Source organism: Meleagris gallopavo, chromosome 20 (assembly GCF_905368555.1).
Source record: "Meleagris gallopavo chromosome 20, MGAL_WU_HG_1.1, whole genome shotgun sequence".
In the NCBI taxonomy this organism is placed as follows: domain Eukaryota; kingdom Metazoa; phylum Chordata; class Aves; order Galliformes; family Phasianidae; genus Meleagris; species Meleagris gallopavo.
Window position 1 is genome coordinate 4653504 of NC_139423.1, and position 21050 is coordinate 4674553.

The window sequence follows — 21050 nt, forward strand, 5'->3', positions numbered from 1 at the left end:
TAGCGATGGAGGCTTTCTTTAATGCTATTTCCTTCTCATTTTATTTTCATTATATATTCACTCCAGGACCAAGTGGACCACTTGCTGGCTCTGAAGATCAAAGCCTGCTCTCTGAACTCCAAGGTTTCCGCCCAGGAAAAGAAGACCATCTTGGCTGACTTAGCAAATGAGAAGCCCCAGATAAAGCTTCTGTACATCACCCCAGAGATGGCAGCTGCCTCATCCTTCCAGCCTACACTCAACTCCCTAGTGTCTCGAAATCTCCTGTCCTACCTGATAATTGATGAAGCTCATTGTGTCTCCCAGTGGGGACACGATTTCCGACCGGATTACCTGCGGCTGGGCACCTTGAGATCTCGCATACCCAATACACCATGTGTTGCTTTGACTGCCACTGCTACCAAGCAAGTCCAGGAGGATATTGTGACAGCACTTAAGCTAAAGCAGCCACTTGCCACCTTTAAGACTCCTTGCTTCAGATCTAACTTGTTCTACGATGTGCAATTCAAAGAGCTTTTGACTGATCCTTATGCCAACTTGAAGGATTTCTGTCTGAAGGCACTGGAAGTGAAGAACACCACTGGGGTAGGTTTTTCATTTGAGGAAGAAGGCTAGGCTGAACCAAATCTTCCTTAGTGGTCAGTGATTGGTGATGAGAATGGCCCTGACAAGTCTGTGACAGGAAAGGAGGAAGGAGCACCTGGAAGGAAGGTGCTCATTTGTTTTTTAGTTCCTCTAAAACAAGTAGAATATGGAACTGCATTTTTTTTCAAATGCAGATGTCTTCAGAAAGGGGTTGATTTAAAAGAAAATGTATTAGGAGTATGCAAATAGTATTTCTGTCTTTGTTATTTCATGTCCCAGGCAGTCAGTGTATGATAGTGTTCTGCTCTTTCAGTGTCAGTGATGAAATACAACAAGGACAAACAACAGCACTTGGAGTGCTGTGTTGAATTTCTTGCTCTAAAACCAATTCCCAAAATAACTTGGCAAATAAGTCAGTCTCTGCACCTTAGTTTATTGCAATGTGGAGGGTTACTGCTTCTTGCTTTGTATTCTTTGAGAGAGGTTGGGGGACCACGTTTGTTTGGCGTTTTTTAGTCCTTGTAGGACTTGTAAGGGAGCTGTCCTTAAATCTAATTTACTTCTGTGCCAAGACAATATCTTTAAGTTGCTGTGGAACCATCTTGGAGTTGAGATGAGCTTTAGACATCCCTCCATTTCCTCTTTATTGATGACTGCAGCTTTGTTGATTGACTTCAGCCAGCATCACAGACTTTCTCTCCTGTGTGCCCAGGTGTACTCTGGCTGTGGCATTGTGTACTGCAGGATGAGGGATGTGTGTGACCAGCTGGCTATTGAATTGAGCTACCGAGGAGTGAAAGCCAAAGCGTATCATGCAGGTACTGAAATCTGCATCTCTCAGCAGCTGGTAGAATTGAACTATATCACCTTTAAGGTATAGATGGGATTATCTAGAAATTAGGTTTCTTGGCGTGGTCTGCAATGTGTCTAATGGTCATGCATCTTTGAGGTAAATATGGGTCACAGAGCAGAACAGCATTCTCTCCACTTCAGAGCTGTTGGTTTTGTTGGATCTTACATGGCCTAAATATAACTGCACTCCTCCCAGGAATGTTCCAGATTTTTCTCTTTGGAACAGAAACAGCTGCTGCTGACTTCTGCTTGATCCCTGGCCAGCTTAAACATGGACAGAGAAGAGTGTGTACATTGGTTTGTTTTCAGTTGAGGGGGTTGCAGTGGGGGAATGTGAGGAAGGGGCACAAAATACTTCTTCCCTTTTTTGTTTTATTTTGTTTCCTTTCATCTTTTTCCATTTCCAGGGCTCAAGGCAGCTGACAGGACTTCAGTCCAGAATGAATGGATGGAGGAGAAGATCCCAGTTATTGTTGCAACCATCAGTTTTGGAATGGGAGTAGACAAAGCAAATGTCAGGTTTGTGAACTGAGTGTTGTGCTCCACCAGAGACTGAAACCTGAGCAGGAGGAAGGGAAAACCTCAGTGTCTATTACCTGGTACATCTGACTCAAACACTTGATGAAGACTTGCTGAAACTCATAAAAATATAGCTGGAAGTTTTCTTAGAAGCCATGCAACAACCTACATGGAGCTGATCTTTACTCAAAATCCACGTAAAGCAATTACTCTGAGTGCTGTAGGAGAGTAACAAGACATCACTGAGGCTATCACATCTATTCACAACTGTGCCATTAAACTGTGCCTTGTTAAATAATTATGCCATCCTCTGTGCTGACAGATAACAGGATTCTGTAGCAATATCAGACTGTTTTACTGCTTGTTGCATGTAACATGCAACTAATTTTTGAAAGAGTAGCGTGAATTAATGACCTGCTGAAGTTAGTTTCTCCCCTGTTCACTGCAGTTGCCAATAAACCAGCAAAAAATATCTGAAATGCATAGAGCTGACAGAGGGTAAAATATAGCTAAAACATGCAAAGCTTTAAAAAGACCAGTTTTGAGGCAGACTGGTATTTAAAATATTGGCAGCATTACTGCATGGTAAAATGCTCAGATCTCTCAGGACTGAACACAGGTATGAACTGAGTTTTTAAATATTCAAACACAAGCAGATTTAAAGCACTGTCTTGTGGCAGTGCGTTTAAAAACATTCATTCGGGGATTACTTACAGTTTAGCAGCAATTCGTAGTCATATTTGCTGACTTGGGAAAGGTGCCTTTGTCTACAAGTAAGTTTGGTGAGGTAGAATTTTCCTCGCAGACTTCATTGTCAAAATGTCTTTTTAAAATCAAGTATTTCAAATTGTGCTCCAGGGAATAAATAGGGCTTTTTAAAATCCCTTGTTTTATGGTAAAATATTCTGAACTCCTTAAATCAGTGTCCTTATTCTTGCTCTTCACAGCTGTGCAGTTATGTTTGGATATTTGTGTGCCCTTTTGCTTTCAGCCATTTTGTGTGGTGTCCTGCTCACTTGTTCACATGCATTGGCTTACATAGTTCTGCTGCTTTCCTTCTGTCTTATGTTAAGCCACTTTTATGTTCAGAATCCCTTGTTCTGCTAAATTCTCTGTCTTTTATGCTTTTGCTGCCTTATTATTTACTCTGTTGTTAATATCCACGAACACATTTGCGTGCGCCCTGAGTTGAGAAAGCCTTGTGTTTCCATTGTGTTATCACTTGCAGGTTTGTTGCTCATTGGAACATTGCCAAGTCAATGGCAGGATATTACCAAGAGTCTGGCAGAGCTGGGAGAGATGGGAAGCCCTCCTGCTGCCGCCTCTATTACTCTAGGAACGACCGGGATCAAGTTAGCTTCCTGATTAAGAAGGAGCTCTCTAAAATCCAGGTAAGTTTGGCAGAGCAGGCATCCATCTGATCCACCTAAATAGGCAAAATGAAATGAGTGTTTTTTTCTGGAGCTGTAAGAGAAAGTTTTGAGTATAGAGCTGTCTGTAACCCAGTTTCAAGGGAGAGCAGTGAGGTAAGGGACTCTGGGCCCAGCTCAAGCCCTGTTAGAGAGGCACGGTTGAGCAGAAACAGGATGGTGCTTGTACCAGTTTCCCACATTGCTCAGGAAGAATAGATTTGGTTATCACTAGAGTTAGTTGACCTGTTTGTATTTGAATTGAAGACTTGTCCCTCTCTACTTTCAGGAAAAAAAAGGTACCTTAAAAGAATCTGACAAGGCTGCGATGACAGCTTTTGATGCTATTGTAAGCTTCTGTGAGGAGTTGGGGTGAGTACACTTCTTCCAAACAACATTTAATATTGTGGAAGCCATGTTCTATCTCTTTTGAGGCACTGTTATGGCAGAGATCTTTCTGCAAATGCATGTCCAAGAAAAAGAAAATACTGACTGATTCAACTGATATTTTGCTGTCCAGCCTGAGGAAGGCATCCCTCAGACATTTGTCATTCATTCTCACCTCTGAGTTAACTGAGATGTTGGTTAATGGAGAAGTATAATTTCTCATTATATGAATTTTAATGTTTTGTCTGTGGTAAGATGACTTAGTTCCAGTTGTTTTTGTTTTGACTCTTTCCTCCCTCAGCTATCATTTCTCTTTTAGGATAATTAAGCAGCCTCATCCAAGACAGGATAGAACCACTTAGCTTTAAAACCTCAGGAGCTCCACTCTACAAAGAATGAGGTCTCCTTGATTTTCATTAAGCTTAGAAAAACCTGGTGGTGCTTAGATCCTTTCAGAAACAGGCCCAAATTATGGATCTGCCCCATGTAATTGCAGACTAGCAACCACAACATATATTGTTCAGGTTTAGTTCATGCTTTGTAAGCTGTAATTGTACTAATTACTATACTGGATAAAACATTGAAGCTATAATTTTACCAGTACAAGAGCAGTATGTATTCACTAACTGAAAGTGACCAGCATGTGTCCTGCTTTCAAGTTCATGTTTTGTTTCATTCTTCACACTTGTATCTAGGACAAGTTTTTCAAGTGATGTGTGCTTTTTCTGATGCTTTGGTGAGAATAGAGAGAAAACATTCTCCTTTGCTTAGGTGAATAACAATAGAAACAGAATTTCAGTGGCTATGTAAGAGATTTATGTAAGGGAAGCCCACTAACCTAATTAGAAATCATGTCTTTTTTGTTGTTGTTGTTGTTGTTGTTGTTTTGTTATACCCTCCCCAAGCTTAAAAAATGGGCATAAAACATGTGCATTCCAAGATCACACATTACAGCACCATTGCCTGACTTCTCTGCTTGCAGCTGTACAAGAAACTAAGACACTCTTTGAAGAAATACTACATCACATTTCTTTTTTACATTTTGAATTAGTACAATTCTGTTCACTATCCAAACAGCAAAAGTAAAGCTGAAATTCTGACCTTGCAAGATTTTAAATAAGAACACGTACAGACATTTGTATTCTAGCAGGCAAATTTTTGCATAGTGTATTTAGGCTATTGTTTGAGTATGATAGGAGAACAGCTGTTTAAACTGCTTTTAGAGAATTGATTCAGACAAAGTTTCAGTGGTCAGTTTCCTAATGCCCATTTGCAGAATAGAAAAAACAAACAATTGCAGTAGTGGAAGAGATCTTCGTTATTTTCAGGTAGTTGCTGACCACTTGGCAAGTCTATCCTGTGGTTTTGCTTGAAAGACAAAAATCAGGCAGAGACGTAATTAACAAAGTGCCAGAGTCCTCATTCACTTCCTGAATACAAATTGCCTTCTGTGGAGTTTGCTCTGGACTTGCAGAACAACCTGCTGGCATAGGTGAATTGCTCTCAGTGTGGGAAAGCTGTATGGGGAGAAATAACCACCTGAGGACAGAAGATGAGAACAACATATTGCAGCTGGGCTGATTCTTGCTTAAATGCAGAGCTCCAAGTACTGCACCTCAGTTTCACTATTCATGCCCTAGTCCGTTTGTGTCTTGGTGATGAGCAGCACCCAAAGGTGGCTGCAATTAAGAAGAAAGCAATAATAACAAGGCAGAAGATGCCAATCACCACTAGCCCTGCAATAGCCCAGTCACTTGTTGCAATCTGGCTCCTTAGGTCTTCCAGAGCTGAGGATTTCTCTTGTACTGGTGACATGGTGCCTTCCACCCTGCTGGAGTTAGACAAGAGCTGTATCAGATATTCATGTATCCCCTCTATGCTCTAAACCACTACAGGCACACGTGCTCTGTGTGCTGGTAAGTGTCCCTCTTCTGAAAAGTAGAGTCATAGTAGAATCTGGAGCATAAACCAGAAACAGCATAACCAAGGCCACTTTAGCAGTCAGCTCTTCAGAAAAGTAGAGGGGAAATGTGGCTGCGCAACATTTTGGCAGTTGAGACTTACTTTAATCATAGCCTATCAATATTTTTAATATAGCATCTCTCCCAGCATGTTCCATATGGATCCTTCAGCTGTACAGCCCATATATAAAAGACAGGCACCCAGTGGGAAGCCTTTGTTGATTCCAGTGGAAAGAAAGATCTCTAAAAATGAGAGTAGAGCACTTAAGCTCTGAGAACACACTGGAGATTAAAAGAACACTTTTTTAAAAACAAACAATACCAACCAAACACACACTAACAGCAAGTACAGAACTTAACTAGAGCTTGTCATTTCCATACAACTTAAAACAGTCACTTCATGAGAAATGCCTCCTGTTAATGGTTTTAATGTGGAGCTGCATGTTGTGAGTTACTTTGCAATAGAAGTATAAGTTTTCTGCCTATTAAGTACTTAGATTCAGCAGTAATTTAAAGTGGAATCTCAGTGGGCTGTACACACTTGTTCTACCAGTGATACTTTGCATTACAACTTCGCTATCAGCTGTTTTAAGGAAAAGATATATCATCTGTTATAGAGTATCTTGTGGCTTTACTAAAGCTTCATTACTAGATGCTTCTCAAGGGAAAGGAAGAGTAGATTATTTCTCACATTTTCTCTCAAAAATGACTACAGACCTAATGCAGGAAGAGATCTTTATTTCCAAATATTTGCCTAACTTGTTGCCTCTTACATCTGCACCCTAAATACTTAATGAAAATTATGTAAAGTGTTTTCAGCCTCAGCAAGTTACAGTTGACTAGGAGCACCAGCTCACACTCAATTTTCTGAGACTTTTGTTACTTTTTAAGTATTCAAAGTATTGAAGTATACATTTTCCATTTTGGAATTATGTCAGATTGCCAAAGGTTTAAAGGATACAGACACTGCTCTGAATAGCTTCTTTCTACTTTAAAGAAAAGGTAGTCTAGATACAAGCTCTGCTGACCTAACAATAGAAAACACATATGACCTTAGAAAGTTCCTGTCTCTTTTGATAAATTAATCTTCTAAAATAGGACACTTTGAAATTGAATACAAATTGTATTCAATTTTATAAATACCTGAAGCTGTTGAGTTTGCAGCAGGCAGTTCTTCTGATGCCTCTTCTTCACCTGCTTGAAAATATCTTAACCTAGCAAAGATCCCTTTGCTATACTTGGACAGCTGTAGAATTAGCATGGAAATTACCTATTTGCACTGCAGTAAATGTTTAACAGCTGGCTATCCTGCAAAGGTGGGGCTTTGAGCCTAATTAGAAAGACTCAGTTCAATGTCATTAATTTTTCCTCTCCGTGCCTTTATCCACTCATACACCTATTTGAGAGGTTTTGGAGTGTTTTTGTGTTCCCTATCTTAGGAAGGTTGCAACGGGGAGAAGAGGAAGTTCTTTTTTGGGTCTTGACACTATCTGTATTACAAGTTCTGTTAGGAGGCTGCTATGTGTAAAGTGAACTCTGAACAACTCTATCCTCTAGTCCAAATGTCATCATGACAGATTAGGTGGTTGAAGTCATAGAACCTTGTACTGCTGTTAGCTGCAATATAAACTCTCCCTGTTGCTTTCTTAACTGAGGAATAACAGAGGGAAAGTGTTAAAGAGAAGTGAGAGAGGAGAAGGAGGATATGAGTGGAAGGAAATTTGTTTTTCACAAGCCAAGTAAGTCTCTTTGAAGTCTAACAGGTGACATTACGGAATAGAAGCCTTTCCATTAAGTGGTCAGTGAAGCTTCAGCTGCATCTTCTGAAGAGGCTGTGATCTGCTTTGTTTCTCAGGGAAAGGAGCTATTTGAACACTTGTATCATCAGGACTGAAGTAACTGTTTCCCCTTGCAGTTTCTTCCAGGCAAACTCAAACTGCTGTGTTTGAAACAGTTTTTCAGTAGTCTGCCTTCCTCTGCTTTTTGAAGCTCAGGATTCATGCTCGCTAGTGCTCAGAGCATTCCAGATCCCTTTAGGTGAATAAAGCATGAAACAAAACAACAAAAAAAACATCAGGAGCAGGCAAGTGTGCAGAAGTTGGCCCACAGCCCCTTTTCTCCTTGGTGGCTTCTCCAGAAGCCAGATGCATTCTTTACAAAATTGGTTACTTTTTTTCCTTTCCTTTTCTATTCTCTGCTTCTAATTCATGAACTTACAGTGGGAGAAATGAGAAAGGAGCCGTTTCCCTATCCCCTGCCTTGTATCTGTCAGGGATTTGGGCTGTAGGATACACAACTGAGAAATGTATCTGCGGTTTTCCTTTTGCAATAATGCCTGGCAGCTCGTTCCCATTGACAGCCACCTGTCAGAGCTGTTGGTATGTTTCCAGCCTGCTGAGCTTCCTCCTAACTGTTAGTACAGCCTGGTTCCATGCTGCTCAAACATTTCTCAATGGGATTCTGTTAACTGCTGTAGCTGGCACTGTCTAGCACAGGCTAGGAAAGAAAATAAGCTCTGTTCTTTCCCAGGTCTCATGATTTAACTTAGAAACTGAAATGTCTGTTGAGCCTGTCTCCTGCAGAAGAGAGGTTCTGAGACTTCTGTGTCACCTTGGTTTGGTCACTTGTTTGTAAATAAAATGTGCAAAAACATCTGACAGAGAGGTTAATGAGATGCATCTTGGCATGTTGATCACAGTAAATTGATGCCATGCTTGTGCTTACCCTACCCTAGCATATTTGTTGTAAATGGAAGCTTTGGGATGGCATAATAAAGGCCAGCAATTTGTTGGCCTTAATGTGGTTGTGCATGTAGCAGCTTATACTGGTACAGTCCTCATTTTATTGCAGTGATCAAGTTGGGGCTCAGAGGTTTAATTTCTAGGGAATGCCCCCATTTTATCCTGGAAGGTTGTTGGCTTTAGTTAATTTTAAATGCTGTTTTTGTTTTGTTTTTAATTAATTTTCAAGTAACAGTGGTAGTTTGAGGAACTTTGTCATAAATTTTAGACTATTCTCTGTGTTGGTGGGGGTGGATTTATTCCAATATGCAAGTGGAAAAAATGCAAAATACCTACATCTAGTTTATTTTTTTTTAAAGTGCATTAAGTACATGAGAAGCTGCAGATGTAATGTGCATTCTGGTAATTTGGGCACAGACATCAGAGAGAAGAGGTCTCTTTACAAAGTTTCTTTTATGTTGTCCCTTCTGAAGCATGAAAATACTTAAAATCCCACTGTTTAAAAACTTGATTCTTTTCTCTCTTGCTGGACTTGGTTGTAGTATACATATGTGTAATCCCCTTGACTCCTCTGCAATGTGGAGTACAAGGGATAGAAGATGACTTATCTATGAGTACTCATCTTTTTATACCTTCCTGTAAAGTGACTTTTCTCACATTTTGGGCTGAAAGAAAGCCCAGTGGCTTGCAGAGTTGGATGCAATACGATGATCTTCCATTTGACTGCCCCAGTTACGAAAGTCCTTGTCTGCACCATGGCTCTTTACTTAGAGAAATTCCTTAACTTCATCGCGGTGTAAACCAAAGATACACAGTGGCTGCAACACGGAATAGGGATTTATTTTCACTTGGTAACTTCAGCTGTACAGGCCATTCTTGGCTGTGCTTTGTCACAATGCCAGCTGTCAGCTGCTGCATGTATACCCTGAAGTGACAATTACCACACTGCGTGTCACTCCTTTGAAATGCCCTTGTGTATGCTAATAAACATACCTTTGGCACATTGTTTATGTCCACTGAAATAAGCTGCACGTGGTGCTCAGAGTCAGGCACACAGGTCCCTCAAGTAAGGATGAGGGTTTGTTTGTCTCTTGTAACTCCCATGCTCTAAGGACCACTCACCTGCAATATGCAGAAGAGCAGAATTCAGGAAAGACCTAACTACCACATGGAGGTTGGGAAGAGGCACATTTATCAAATTAAACTGTAACATCAGTGAATTTTTCTTGAATGCCTTCATCTTTCTCTTTACAAAGAGAACTGCACATGATCTGATTTTTTTTTTTTTTTTTTTCTTTTTGACAGTTTCACATCGTTGTGACACAAAAGAGGGCAGGGACTATTTGTAGTCAGGGAGCTGTACATAGAGTCTCAGGTGGCATATTTACATCAGGTTGACAATCTGTTGTTTTCAGCAGTCATCTCAGCTAAAGGTGTCTATTGCACATGGCTTTTGAGAGAGCAGGTTTGGGCTTGATCCAAGATGTACTGAGCATGTCAACATCCCAGCGATGTCAGTGGTTTTGCTAGCACCCAGTATCATCCTTCTGGTTTAGCCACTTGTGAAGAGAGTAGGTGCCCCCTATCCAAGTGGCAACTCGCTTCGGTGTGTGGCCTGATGCTCACAAATGGAACCCTTGGCTAGCCCAGCTGCAGGGCTGTTATTGGGTAAGTGTGTCTGTTCTATCAGAAGCTGGTGTCTATGCACTCCCAACCCACCCCAAACATGGAGACAGTTATGGTAAAGTTGTGTTACCTTTCTGCTCACACCGTGGAGCCCAGCCGTAGCTGTCACAGAAAGAATGAATTTTATGCTGTGATTTCTGGTCCTCTGAGTCATAATCATTAATATTGTTATTGCCATTTCCAGTGCATTAGTGCAGAGAGTCATTCCCATGGGACTGAATCATGATGTCCATGCACGTCCTTGATAATGGGTTATGTCACCTCTTGATGCACTTCATGGATGGGCAGTCGGGCGGACTTGGGCCTTCCTACGTCTGTGGTCAGGACCCTCATTGCAGCTACAGCAGCTATAACAGCAGCAGCTGCAAGCAATGATCATCAGCACGAGAACAGTTACTGGAAAGAGGAGGAGAAAGGGTATTATTCATGACATAGGGGGAATCACTGGAGACTAATCCCATGTCTCTTGCAGGCTGTCTGAGCAGCAGGATGAACAGAATCAAGTTTCTTGATTATTTTTACCTTATATTCCCAACTCCCTCCTTGTAAATTCCTGTTCTCTTGTATTAGTCATCCATTTAATCTGGGCAAATGTCAACGCATGGCAGGCCTTAGTAGGAGCTATAGGTGTGCTGGTTGGCTTGTGAATAACTGTGCTGATTGGCCAGCTGGCTGTTCATAAGGTTAAGGAGCTAGGTACACTAACTTACCCACAGTGTGGACACTGAATTGGGGTTTTCCCCTTTATCCCTAATTGTTTGTATTTTTTGGTAGGCAAGACAATAGCAATAAAAATATAGAATGTACTTATTTGTACATCACCATCAGACTGAAAGATAGCTTTCTAACTGTGGCCCTAGAACTCATCCACTGCACACACAAAACTACTGTCATTACTGGGTATTTTGTGCTCTTAAGAGCTGCATACCAAACCATGCAAGAGCAAAGCTTTGTGGTGGATGCCCTATCCCTGAGGACATTCAAGGTCAGGCTGGACCAGGCTCTGAGAACCCTAATGGAGCTGTAGATGTCCCTGTTCATTGCAGGGGAGTTTGTTCCATCCAAGTCAAATAATTCTATAATTCTGTGATAGCTTTACTTGCCTTATGGGCTGTTGTTTCAGAGATGACATGCAACAACTAAGCAGAGCTATGCACTGGGAAGGACAGAGATCAAATACTCCCATGGTTATGTCAGAAGTAACTAGAGAGGATTTGGCTAATCAAACTGGCAGTTCCGTTTCTGAAGAGTAATGATATTTACCCTTGGAGAAGAATAGATATTTGTGATTGGATTGGCTTTAATCTTCCTTCTGTACTAAGCTTGAGGAAATAAATACTTCAAACACAGGGTTTTGTTTCACAAAGCAGTAGGCTACACTATTGTTATACTACACCAGGATGTAGTGTAGAGTAACTCTACATTAGTGTATTAGCATATTGGTATTCTACACTGATGGTCAGGGTTGGAAGGGATACTTTAGGTTATCCACAGTAGAAAAAGATGTCATGTTTAATCCTGCAAAAGCCATAAGAAGCATGTGCGTGCCTGCATTCTTTAAAAGTCTGAAGAAAGGCTGCCAGATGTTCTGAGCTGTGGGGAATCAGCTGGCACTATAAACAAAAAAAAAAAAAATCAGCAGGTGTGTCTGTTTCTGAATTCCAGCCCAGGGAGGAGTGTCCAGGCTGCACACACACCCTTCCTTCCAGCACTGAGGCTGGGAAAGAGCTGTACTCCGAGGAGGTGGGCCTGCCTTCCTTGCTGCTTGTTTTCCCATTGTTTAAACAAATTTTGTCTCCCACGCACAGTCAGTCTTATTTGTTCCTTCCATGCCATCCCCACACAGAGCATCAGGAGAGATTTTGCCATTAAGTGAGAAGAATAAATAGGCTCATCTGCAGCATACTGGCTTCCACTGAACTAAGCACAGCAATGACACTTAGGGTCTCAGACTTGTGTATTTTTCATGGCAGTGGGGTCCCCTGATGCCATTTGCCATAAGCTATCTCCCATGCATCAAAACATTGCAGCAACTCTGGGTTTGTTAAAATATCACTTTTTAAACTAATGGTAACCTAGAGGAGCCTTGAGGAAAGTTATACTGTTGCCTGTGATACATTGCATGTGTGTAGAGATACATGCAGAATACTAAAAAATGACCTAGAAATTAAATAGAGCCTCAGAAAGCAGCCTGGAAAACAACTGCCAACAGTTCTGATCCATCAACAAAGACAGCAGAGCGAACTGTACCCATGCAAGAGACACTCTGACCCCCCTCCACCTCTGCCACTAAACTTACCAATAAATAGGAGCACCACACAGAAGGACACGATCTCCACAGGGTCAGCCTTGGGCAGTTTCTGGAGCTTAAGGAGAAGTTTCTCACCAATGGTTTGCATTTCCTTCAGAAAGACTTCAGAAGACATTCTGGCTCAACCTCTCCAGCCTTTGTGCTGTAGGAAGAAAACAAATAGAAATAAACCTTTTCACTGACTAATGCTAGGAAGCTGCCAGCCTTCTTATAGGGGTGTTGATCACAAGTAAAACAAGTTTATCTGGTCTCAGTCCTCATTCCCAGTAGCTAAGGTGGAGGACTATTAACTATCTGTGCGTTCTGGCACTGTTCTCATTTCAGACTCTGGCTTTGAGGGAGCTTCTGACAGTTACGCTGTTGTGCAAAGGTGAAACGGTGTTTCTTTTAAAAGGACACTTACTTCAGCAGGCACAGAGTTATTCAATGGCTGCTCTTGCCTTCCACCCAATGAAAACAAGGTTTGTTTTGTAATTATGCTGACTTGTTTTTCCAGAAAGCAATGCTTTGCAAGGTAACTTGCGATGCTGTACTCCAGTAGTAAGTAGATTTCAGTTGTGTGCTGTGAGGAGCACACAGTAGATCCCTTAGAAGTCTTCCTGCACTCCAGCAGTAGAAAGCCCCTTCAAAAACGAAGGTGTTTGGCACTGTACAACAGCACCATTCATAATGTCTTGTCACTGTTCAGTAAAACTGGTTGATATGAAGAGCTAAAGCCCATGTTCACTGGGGAGAGCTGGATGCTTTTTAAGTTATTCCAGATGACTGCAAGTTTGTATGGTAAGTTAAATGCAGCCCTTAGTTCTATTTTAATTTTTAAGCCACAGTCTGTTCTAGTGGAGCAGTATATAAATTGAACAGTGGATGTCCTGTAAGCTGTAGCTATCTTAGAGGCCTCAGCTTTGCCACCAGTATTTGCTGTTCTTTTCCCCCTTGAGCAAAATTTTGGGAGGTATTAAAACAAACGAGCTTGCAGGAGAGCTATGGAAGTTAAAATTTTTCATTTAAACACTGGAATGGCTGAGAGTTTGCCTGAAACAAGTGTTGGGACTTGTTTCAGATTGATTATGGCTCTTATATCAAACAATATAATTACATCAAAATATACTAGCTAGTGTGTATTGTAGTAGTCAACACTGTTTTATGGCACTTGTACATTGCAATTTAATTTCCTAGTCTTGTTGATACAGCAAAGTCAAAAGACCAGGACAGCACTTCCAGAATAAGGCAGCTTGTTCACTGCTGCACATCTGGTTTGGTTACTCAAACAAATGGATCCTCGGAGTTCAGTTTTTCTAAACACTGAGGACAGAGAGACCGTGGCTGTTTCTTTGCATGCTGGGCTTAAATACTTCAGTGCCAAATAAAATTACATTTTGTGTGTTTACGCAATCCAGAAAGGGTTTTCTTTGTTCTTTTAAATCCAAGCTAGGGAATAAAAATCGGAACCAGCTGGTTTCCAGAGCTTGGGGGTGGATGAAAAATCTCCATCTACAAAAAGATCTCTGTGAAGTTTAGCAGAGGGAGGCATTACTACGGGCTTCTGATCTGGAAGGTCACGATTGGGTCTAGAGCTAAATAGCTCCTTCTGGATCATTGCCGTACCCCAAGTGAGCTGCTCCAGAAGTGGTTCCTTTGCCCTTCACGCAGCACTGTGAGATTCTATCAGCAAGTTTCCAGTTTTGCTTCCATTCCAAGAGATGGCAGTGTGGGCAGAGGTGAAGTGATTTGTGTTTTCTGCTCTTGGCTCTAGAAGAAAAACTTCAGAATAAATAAATTTAAGAAGACCGCCATTCCTAGCTCTAACATACTAAAATGTTTGCTCCCTCTGGGGCTGTTCCTGCCTGCCCAGAAGCTCTGCTAGTAAGGAGTGTGCTGTAACCTTTGGTATGGTGCTTTTGGGCTGCAACAGGAGTAGCAAGTAGAACTGGGCCTCTGAAGTTTGGGTATATAATGGTTATACAGCATAAAATTGGTCATTAGCACCCTAGAACTCCACATGGAGTAACAGAATATCTACACTAAAATGATGGGGACTTCTCATCCCACTGTGGGGCATGCCTTCGCTGGTGGCACCTGATCTGGAGCTACGTGAAGGACTTCTTGTTCGAAAACTTGCAAGGAATGTTGCTTGCTTGGTTTGAACTTCTTCAGGAACAAAGTTTAAAATCAGTGGCACAGTCTCCATGAGGAAGCAAATGTTTTTCCATTGGACTGCACTCCTGAACTTGTGACTGCACATTGGTTCCAAGGGCTCTCACAGCTTTGGGATTTCTACTTGTGAAGTGTAGCAAAAGGGTAATTTATTTCTCAGAAAAAAAATAAGTAATATAATACTAAAACTCATGAAAAAGGCTAGTTATATTCATGGATTTTTGTATCTTCCATTCTCCTGCATGTAAAGATGTCAGTCGGGTTTAGCTTTGGTAGAAATCTTTTTTTCAACTGATTTCAGCACACACACTTTTACCCTAAAGCTTAGCATGAGAGTAGTGCTGGCTGTGTGATAAACTGTCCCATGCATCTGCCTTGCCCCCTCATCTACAACACAGCAGTGATGACACTACTTACAGATTTCAGAGGGGAACTGTAAGAATTATTTCCTTTTTTTTTCATGTTTCTGTGTTCTGTGTGTAAGCTCAGCTGCCAACAGCTGCAAAGACCAGGTGGTTCAGATTTGATTGGAGCAGTAACTGTAGTGATTACTATTGAAATGGGTAAGTCTTGAGAGATTTGAAATCTAAGGTTGTAAGTCTTAATACTTTCTAAGCCTGAACTGCTGTCCTATGACACTGATTCTGTGGGGCTTGGAGCAAGCCTGAGTCTGCAAATTTTTTATCTCAATTGGGAATCTCTCTTTGCTCGTTGCTGTTTCTTAGAAATGCATCCAGTGAAGATGGGAGCCCTCCATAGCAGAGGGAACACAACCACTGGGGCAGCAAAGCCAATGGAGCACGCTATGGAAGAAATGCTGAGTGACCAGGGGGCAATGCAGTCTGTAAAGCCTCATCAGACAACTGTCATGAACTTTTTCTGCCATAACAGTAGTTGCAGATGATACAAAGTGAAAACAGGGAGTTGGATGACAAATTTGCATAGAAAAGGAAGTGAACACAGCACTGATGCCTTGTGACTGGCAGTTTGGAAGTTGGTGCTGCAGCATTGTGGCAGTTTGAAATTCGTGGTTTCAGCTGTTTCCTCTTCTGGCTGTTCATTAAAAAATAGCTCATCTACCCAGTGCTGACGGTGGGACTAGGTCATCCAGCTTCCCTGCCCTCCTCTGTGTTGCAGGGCCGGGTAGAGGAAGGAATAAAACAAATCTTTCAGTTTGGGTTTGGATTTGGGGGGAAAAATAACAGAGCCAGAACTTGCCATGTGCCTTGAATTGTTAGCTTTGGTTGAAAAGGGGGAGCACAAAAATAATGCAGGAGAATGCCTGATGTCTGCAGGTGTGCTGCAAGGATCAGATGAGCATTTAACACCAAGGAAACATGTTCTATGCTTTGGGCACCTGTGGAGTTAGATTCGCAGAAAATGCTGCTATTTGTTTTTAATGCATTCATCTTACTGAGCCTACTGAACAAATTGCCCTAATAGCCTGAGATTATCCTTCTGAGCTATTTTAATGGACTTAAGCTGTATTGAAGCACTCACAGAAGTTGGTTGCTCTGCTTTTCTGAGATTAAGCCATTAAAAAGCCTCAATCTGGAAGCATTTAAGACAAAAGCTTTGGTCAGGTTTGGTGTTGTGAACTGGCTGTGCGTGGTAGCTTCCAGGCTTCAAGCAAGAAAAAGAGCTTTGTATCAAAACCGTGTGAGCTTAGATCTACTGCAGAGGAGTAGGGCACCTTTTTGCTCGTAACTGTGGTGGCATTGAGCAGCCTATTTCAGCATAAAGTACATGAATTTCAGTTTGTGGTTTAGCCCCAGGACTGGAAGTTAGTAAATGCAGGCACTCTTCCGGACCTGCCGTGGATGCTTACTGGTTGTGTGACTTTGGGTAAGTCATCGCATCCCATGCCTCTGTTGCACAACTTCATTTCTGTGAAGCTGCAGAGCATGTAACTACTATCAAGGGTTTGATTTGCCGGTTTTTGTGTGTCCATATCTCCAAAATGTTCTGAAATATCCATATGGTAAGTCCCTAGTTTTGTTGCAGCTACACAAGGAATTACCTTTGCTTGCGATCTGCCTTGCAGTCATTGAGTCAGGGCGAGAGCAGATGAAAGCATGGCTGCGTAGCTGCTCCTTGCCAGTCCTGCTTCGTAGGGTTTTATTTCTCTTGGCATGACTTCCCAGTCCATTGGTTTTACTGTGCTCTCTGAAAAGCTTTGCTTGTATGGGTCTGTTGCTACAGTCATCCAAAACTGAAGAAGAAGCCATGGAGGCTTCAGCTGTGATGATGGTGCCCTGAAGCCTCCAATGCCTGGAGCAGTAAAGCAGCAAGGCCTGTGAAGGGGAGTTCAGTATCCTCCCTAGAGTGCTCACTGCCCATGTCAGACCCTATGAAGTAGCACCTTCCTGATATGCCCAAGCAAGCAGAATGCCAGGGTAACATCCTTCATGTAGAGCTGTCATTTTTCCAAGACTCTGGCTGTGAAGAGGCAAATACTTTGTGTTGTTCTTGGACAAGTCCAGTAAGCTGGCTGAAATTGGATGAGTGTAGGAATGGGAAGCCTTTGTGGGCTGTGGTAGCTTATTTGGTAGGAAATCCTAGAAGGCAATCCCAGCCTCTCAGTGGAGCAGTGGGTGCTGAGCAGCTGGAGGAGAGATGTTTTCTGTTCTGCTTTAAAATAATTTCTGACTGTACTTAGCCACTTTCTTAAGAACACGAAGGCTTGGTAAGTTCCTAACCCTACCACCTTTGTTCTTGGTTCCTGAAACATGCTTTTGATTTCACGTGGATAAGGTCTGCAGACTTCCTGTCCTAAAACAGGCTTGGTCTGCTTGGTGCTGTTACAGTTTAGATGCATTTTGGCAGCACATGTAATGATTCTTGTCTGATTGTTTATTGTTCTGAGTATGTAATGTACTTCTGAGATGAAAAGGGTTATAGAAATGCAGCATTATTATTAGTGCATGGTTTTCTCTCATCATTGTTAGTGCAATGCTGTAGTTGACCAGCCATGTGAATCTTAGCTCTGGTTCACAGGCAAGCCCTTTTTTTTCCTAAAACAGGAGTGAACAGAGCCAGACAGACCTATAATTCATTCCCAAACAGATGAAAATAGTTTCCAGTATCGAGATAATTCAGCTTTTTTAACAGCACACACCCAAACTGGTAAACTATAGCTCCATGTCATGGGAGAAAAGCTTTAACTTTGTCAGTTGGTCAGGAAAAGAAGGCCACACATTCCTTCAGATCAGAAAGCAGCCCTGCCAGAGTAGCCATTTGGCTGGAACACCCTGTCATCTCCACCACCCACTATTTGGAGACTGGTTTTGAGGCAGCAGCGTAAATGTTGCTTTCCTCCCCTCCAACCTAATATTAGACTAATATAAAAAGGCTCTGAGTTCCTTGCAATAGCAGTAGGAGGAGGTGAGGTGCCCATTAGGGCACTGTGCTGGCTCTGTGAAGCACTGTGGTTTACTCCAGTCCATCCCACAAGCAAATCCCCATCACCCCATGCTGCAGCTCCTCACTGCCAGTCCCATTTTTAAGAAGTGGGGAAACGAAGGCACAGAGCCATCCAGTGAATGGAAAAGGTCAATTTTAAAAATAAAACAAGAGAACTTTTTATAGGCCGAAGGGTTGCTCATGCTTGAATCTAACCTGAAAGTCTCATCTAATATTAGCAAAACAACAATTTCCTAGGGCAGAGGTGACTGGATGGCTATGAATGCTACTTCAGAAATGCACTGAGATCTATCAGCATTCGGTGTTTGAGGTATGGCTCTGGCAATGGAAATCCCTTTCCAACCTGCTGTCAGCCACCCTGCTCTGCTCCCAGACAATGGCACACATTGTTGAGCTTTGGGAAATCTGCTTGTCCGGTCCCGGTGTGGCTGCTTGCTGCGTGGGCAGGCCGTGCTGGAGAGCTGCTGCTGCAGCCGGGATCTGCTCGCTCAAATTGCTCTGTTCTGTACCTTCAGAACTGCTTTTGCATTTCACTCGGGGTGAGAGGCCGTGTGCTGTGACAGCTGTAACACAAGCCATGTCCCGCTGCCTTTATCCAGACATGTGTTTCATATTGCTCCCCCCTCCCACATGTACACACTGCTGTGCTGGACGAGCCCCCAGCCAAACCCGTTAAGGTTCTTTCACGAGGAGAACTTGGCCTGCTTCCCTCCTTCCCTCCCACTGCCCATCTCCCCTTGCTCCTCCCCCTTCCTTTTTTTTTTTTCCCCCCCCTAAACTTTGTTTTTCTCCTGCTGTGAAACCATCTTAGCTGCAACAAACAAGAGACCCTTCATTAGCGGGATGGAAACTTGCCTCCATCCCCTTTGAACCTCGGGCTAAGCTGGAGGCGTGTGGCTCCTAACCACCAGCTCTTCTCACGCAGGCAGCTCCAATTCCGTGTCTTTGTACACAACCTGCCCTCCCTTCACACTAGTGGGAAGGAAAGAAGTGGAAATACCTGCTCCTTAACATTCTTCCATACAGGCACGTGTGACATAGGGAAGGCATTTTCCTGGCATTCTGCCCCTGTGCCTGTTGGTACACAGCTGGCTGCCCCAGCACCCGCTGGAAGAGGCTCAGCTCAGGTCTTCCAAGCACAGCAACCAGTTTCAGGTGGCACAAAATGGGGTTTCTCTGCTCGGCCTCCTGCCAGCCCCTTCCTCCTCCCTGGCAGCAGCCAGGTGACAGTGCAGGTTATGGGACACCCCTCTGTACAACCACAGCTCACAGTGGTTTCTTTCTGCTTCCTTTCTCACTGCATTCGGACCTGACAGTACTGTTGCTGTAAACCATATACCATGTATGTGTGTGTATGTGTCTGCTCAGAGCAGTGGCTTCCCATGCTGGTTTGATTGTAAACCACCAGCTGTTGGATACACACTGCTTCGAGTTTCTTCTTTTTTTCTGAATTTTCTTGTTAGAAGCTGTGTAAAATCTTTCCATTTATTGCTATTGGACACAGATGCTTTGCTTGCACAGTATGCTAGTTTCCCAGGCAGGGTTTGTTTTCTAAGCTCTCTGTTTGCTTCAGGATTTGGGAGATAAAACTTGGCTCTGGAGCCACGCTGTGGCTGCACCCCCTGGTTTGACGTGTGCTCCCTGTGCTGGCAGTTGCTCCCCAATGGCAGATACACAGAGAAGCAGGGCTGCTTCCTCACCCAAACAGAGTCCCAATGCATCGAATCAGCCCTGCACAGAATGCCCTGCAGTAGACCTGCTTATCAGCTAAGGTCACATTCCATAGCAGCAACAGAAAACCGAGCGCACAGCCTTTCTAATCAACAAAAAAGTCGCTTACCCTGCTCTGACTGTAGGAGCAATGCAAGGCTGCGGGCTGAATCCTTTTGTTAGCAGTCCGGCTGCAGCGCAGCTTTCTGGAATCCTACTACAAGCTTTCCCCTCACCACCTTTGCAACTGAATGTCCCTTGCAAACAAACTTAAACCAGCGAGCTCTGCTCACAGGCTGGTTTTGCAGCTCACCCTAAAGAGCCCCACCAGCTCCAGCTACTTGCTAACCAGCTGAATGCGAAGGTGCTATGGTTGACCGAACACCAGCAATAGCCTTACCCCAGCCGTGCCACGAGCTCTCCTCTTGTTTTCCTTCTGCCTTCTGAAACTTTCACGTCATCCCTCCCCTCATCCCGGCTCGGCGCTGGCTCTGCTCGCTCAGCACTGACAGCCAGCTGTTGTCTCTGCCTCCGTGTGCCGCCGGCTGTCGCGGAGCAGCACAGTTTTGGGTTACGTGTGCCAGGGCGGGCGGCCGTGGGGAGCCCTCCCTGCAGCCCCCGCCTCCAGGGCTCGCTTCTCCACATCCCCTCCGAGTGAGGTTTTCTCTTCTCTCTTTTTATTGTGGAGTTTTCTGGAGCGGGGCTGGAGCCGATGCTCACCTTGCACAAGTTTGGGGGTGTGTTAAAACAATTAACTTCGCTCTGCGCTGCTCAGTTTCCTTCCCAGTCCCAGGGGAAGGAGCTTTTCTGACTGCAAAGTTGCAGTGACAGTGCAGCACAAAGTGCTGGTGCTGGGAGCAGGGCTAGTACTGGGGGTGAATGTGCTTCATGCCCTTGGCCAACTCATTCACTTTCCCAGTGCATTGGGTATTTGCTTCTGGTGGGCTGGGGACAGCTGATGCCCACTGCCTTGGCTCCGGATTGCTGAAGTTCAGCTGCTGCTACAGAGGTACAGCCTTTCAGATAGATGCAAAACAGTAATACTCCATCAACCACACCATTTGTCCTTCTTTTTCACAGAATCATAGAATCACTGGTGTTGGAAGGGACCCTTAAAGGTTGTCTGTTCTACCTCCCCTGCAGTGAATTTGGTAGAGCACATTAAATTGTTCAGCAACTGGCATCTGTGTAAATAATTTGTCCTTATGTGATTTTTGTATGTTTCATATTGCTCTCATTTCTTGGGTTTATTTCAAGACTTGATGTATTTCTGAGGAGCTCTCAATGGGGCTGTGTACCCTCCTTTGGCTCC

General features: G+C 43.2%; 2 protein-coding genes across 11 annotated transcripts in view; one reads left to right on the forward strand and one right to left on the reverse strand.

The window, feature by feature from the left end:
* RECQL5 (RecQ like helicase 5) overlaps nt 1–21050 on the forward strand; it is a 36147-nt gene that overhangs the window by 3248 nt on the left and 11849 nt on the right. For all 4 annotated transcript variants that reach the window (XM_085239995.1, XM_085239996.1, XM_085239997.1 and 1 more), the window contains 5 exons: nt 67–585; nt 1298–1403; nt 1845–1956; nt 3185–3347; nt 3655–3737. In XM_085239995.1, coding sequence (XP_085096121.1) covers nt 67–585; nt 1298–1403; nt 1845–1956; nt 3185–3347; nt 3655–3737 — 983 coding nt within the window. The remainder of the gene's footprint in view (nt 1–66; nt 586–1297; nt 1404–1844; nt 1957–3184; nt 3348–3654; nt 3738–21050) is intronic.
* On the reverse strand, nt 4758–20519 carry SMIM5 (small integral membrane protein 5). Of its 7 annotated transcripts, none has more exons than XM_085240008.1 (6): nt 20139–20518; nt 14057–14200; nt 12440–12593; nt 9448–10536; nt 6857–7744; nt 4758–5583 (listed from the first exon to the last, which is right to left on the reverse strand). In XM_085240008.1, the coding sequence occupies exons 3-4, from the start codon at nt 12564–12566 to the stop codon at nt 10415–10417; spliced, it is 249 nt and encodes an 82-aa protein (XP_085096134.1). In that variant the 5' UTR covers nt 12567–12593; nt 14057–14200; nt 20139–20518; the 3' UTR covers nt 4758–5583; nt 6857–7744; nt 9448–10414. The 7 variants fall into 7 exon arrangements, 6 of the variants coding, with proteins under 6 accessions (XP_085096134.1, XP_085096135.1, XP_003211506.1 ...); XM_085240009.1 differs by lacking the exon at nt 20139–20518 and adding an exon at nt 19869–20130; XM_003211458.5 differs by lacking the exon at nt 20139–20518 and adding an exon at nt 19869–20130 and having other exon boundaries at nt 14057–14212.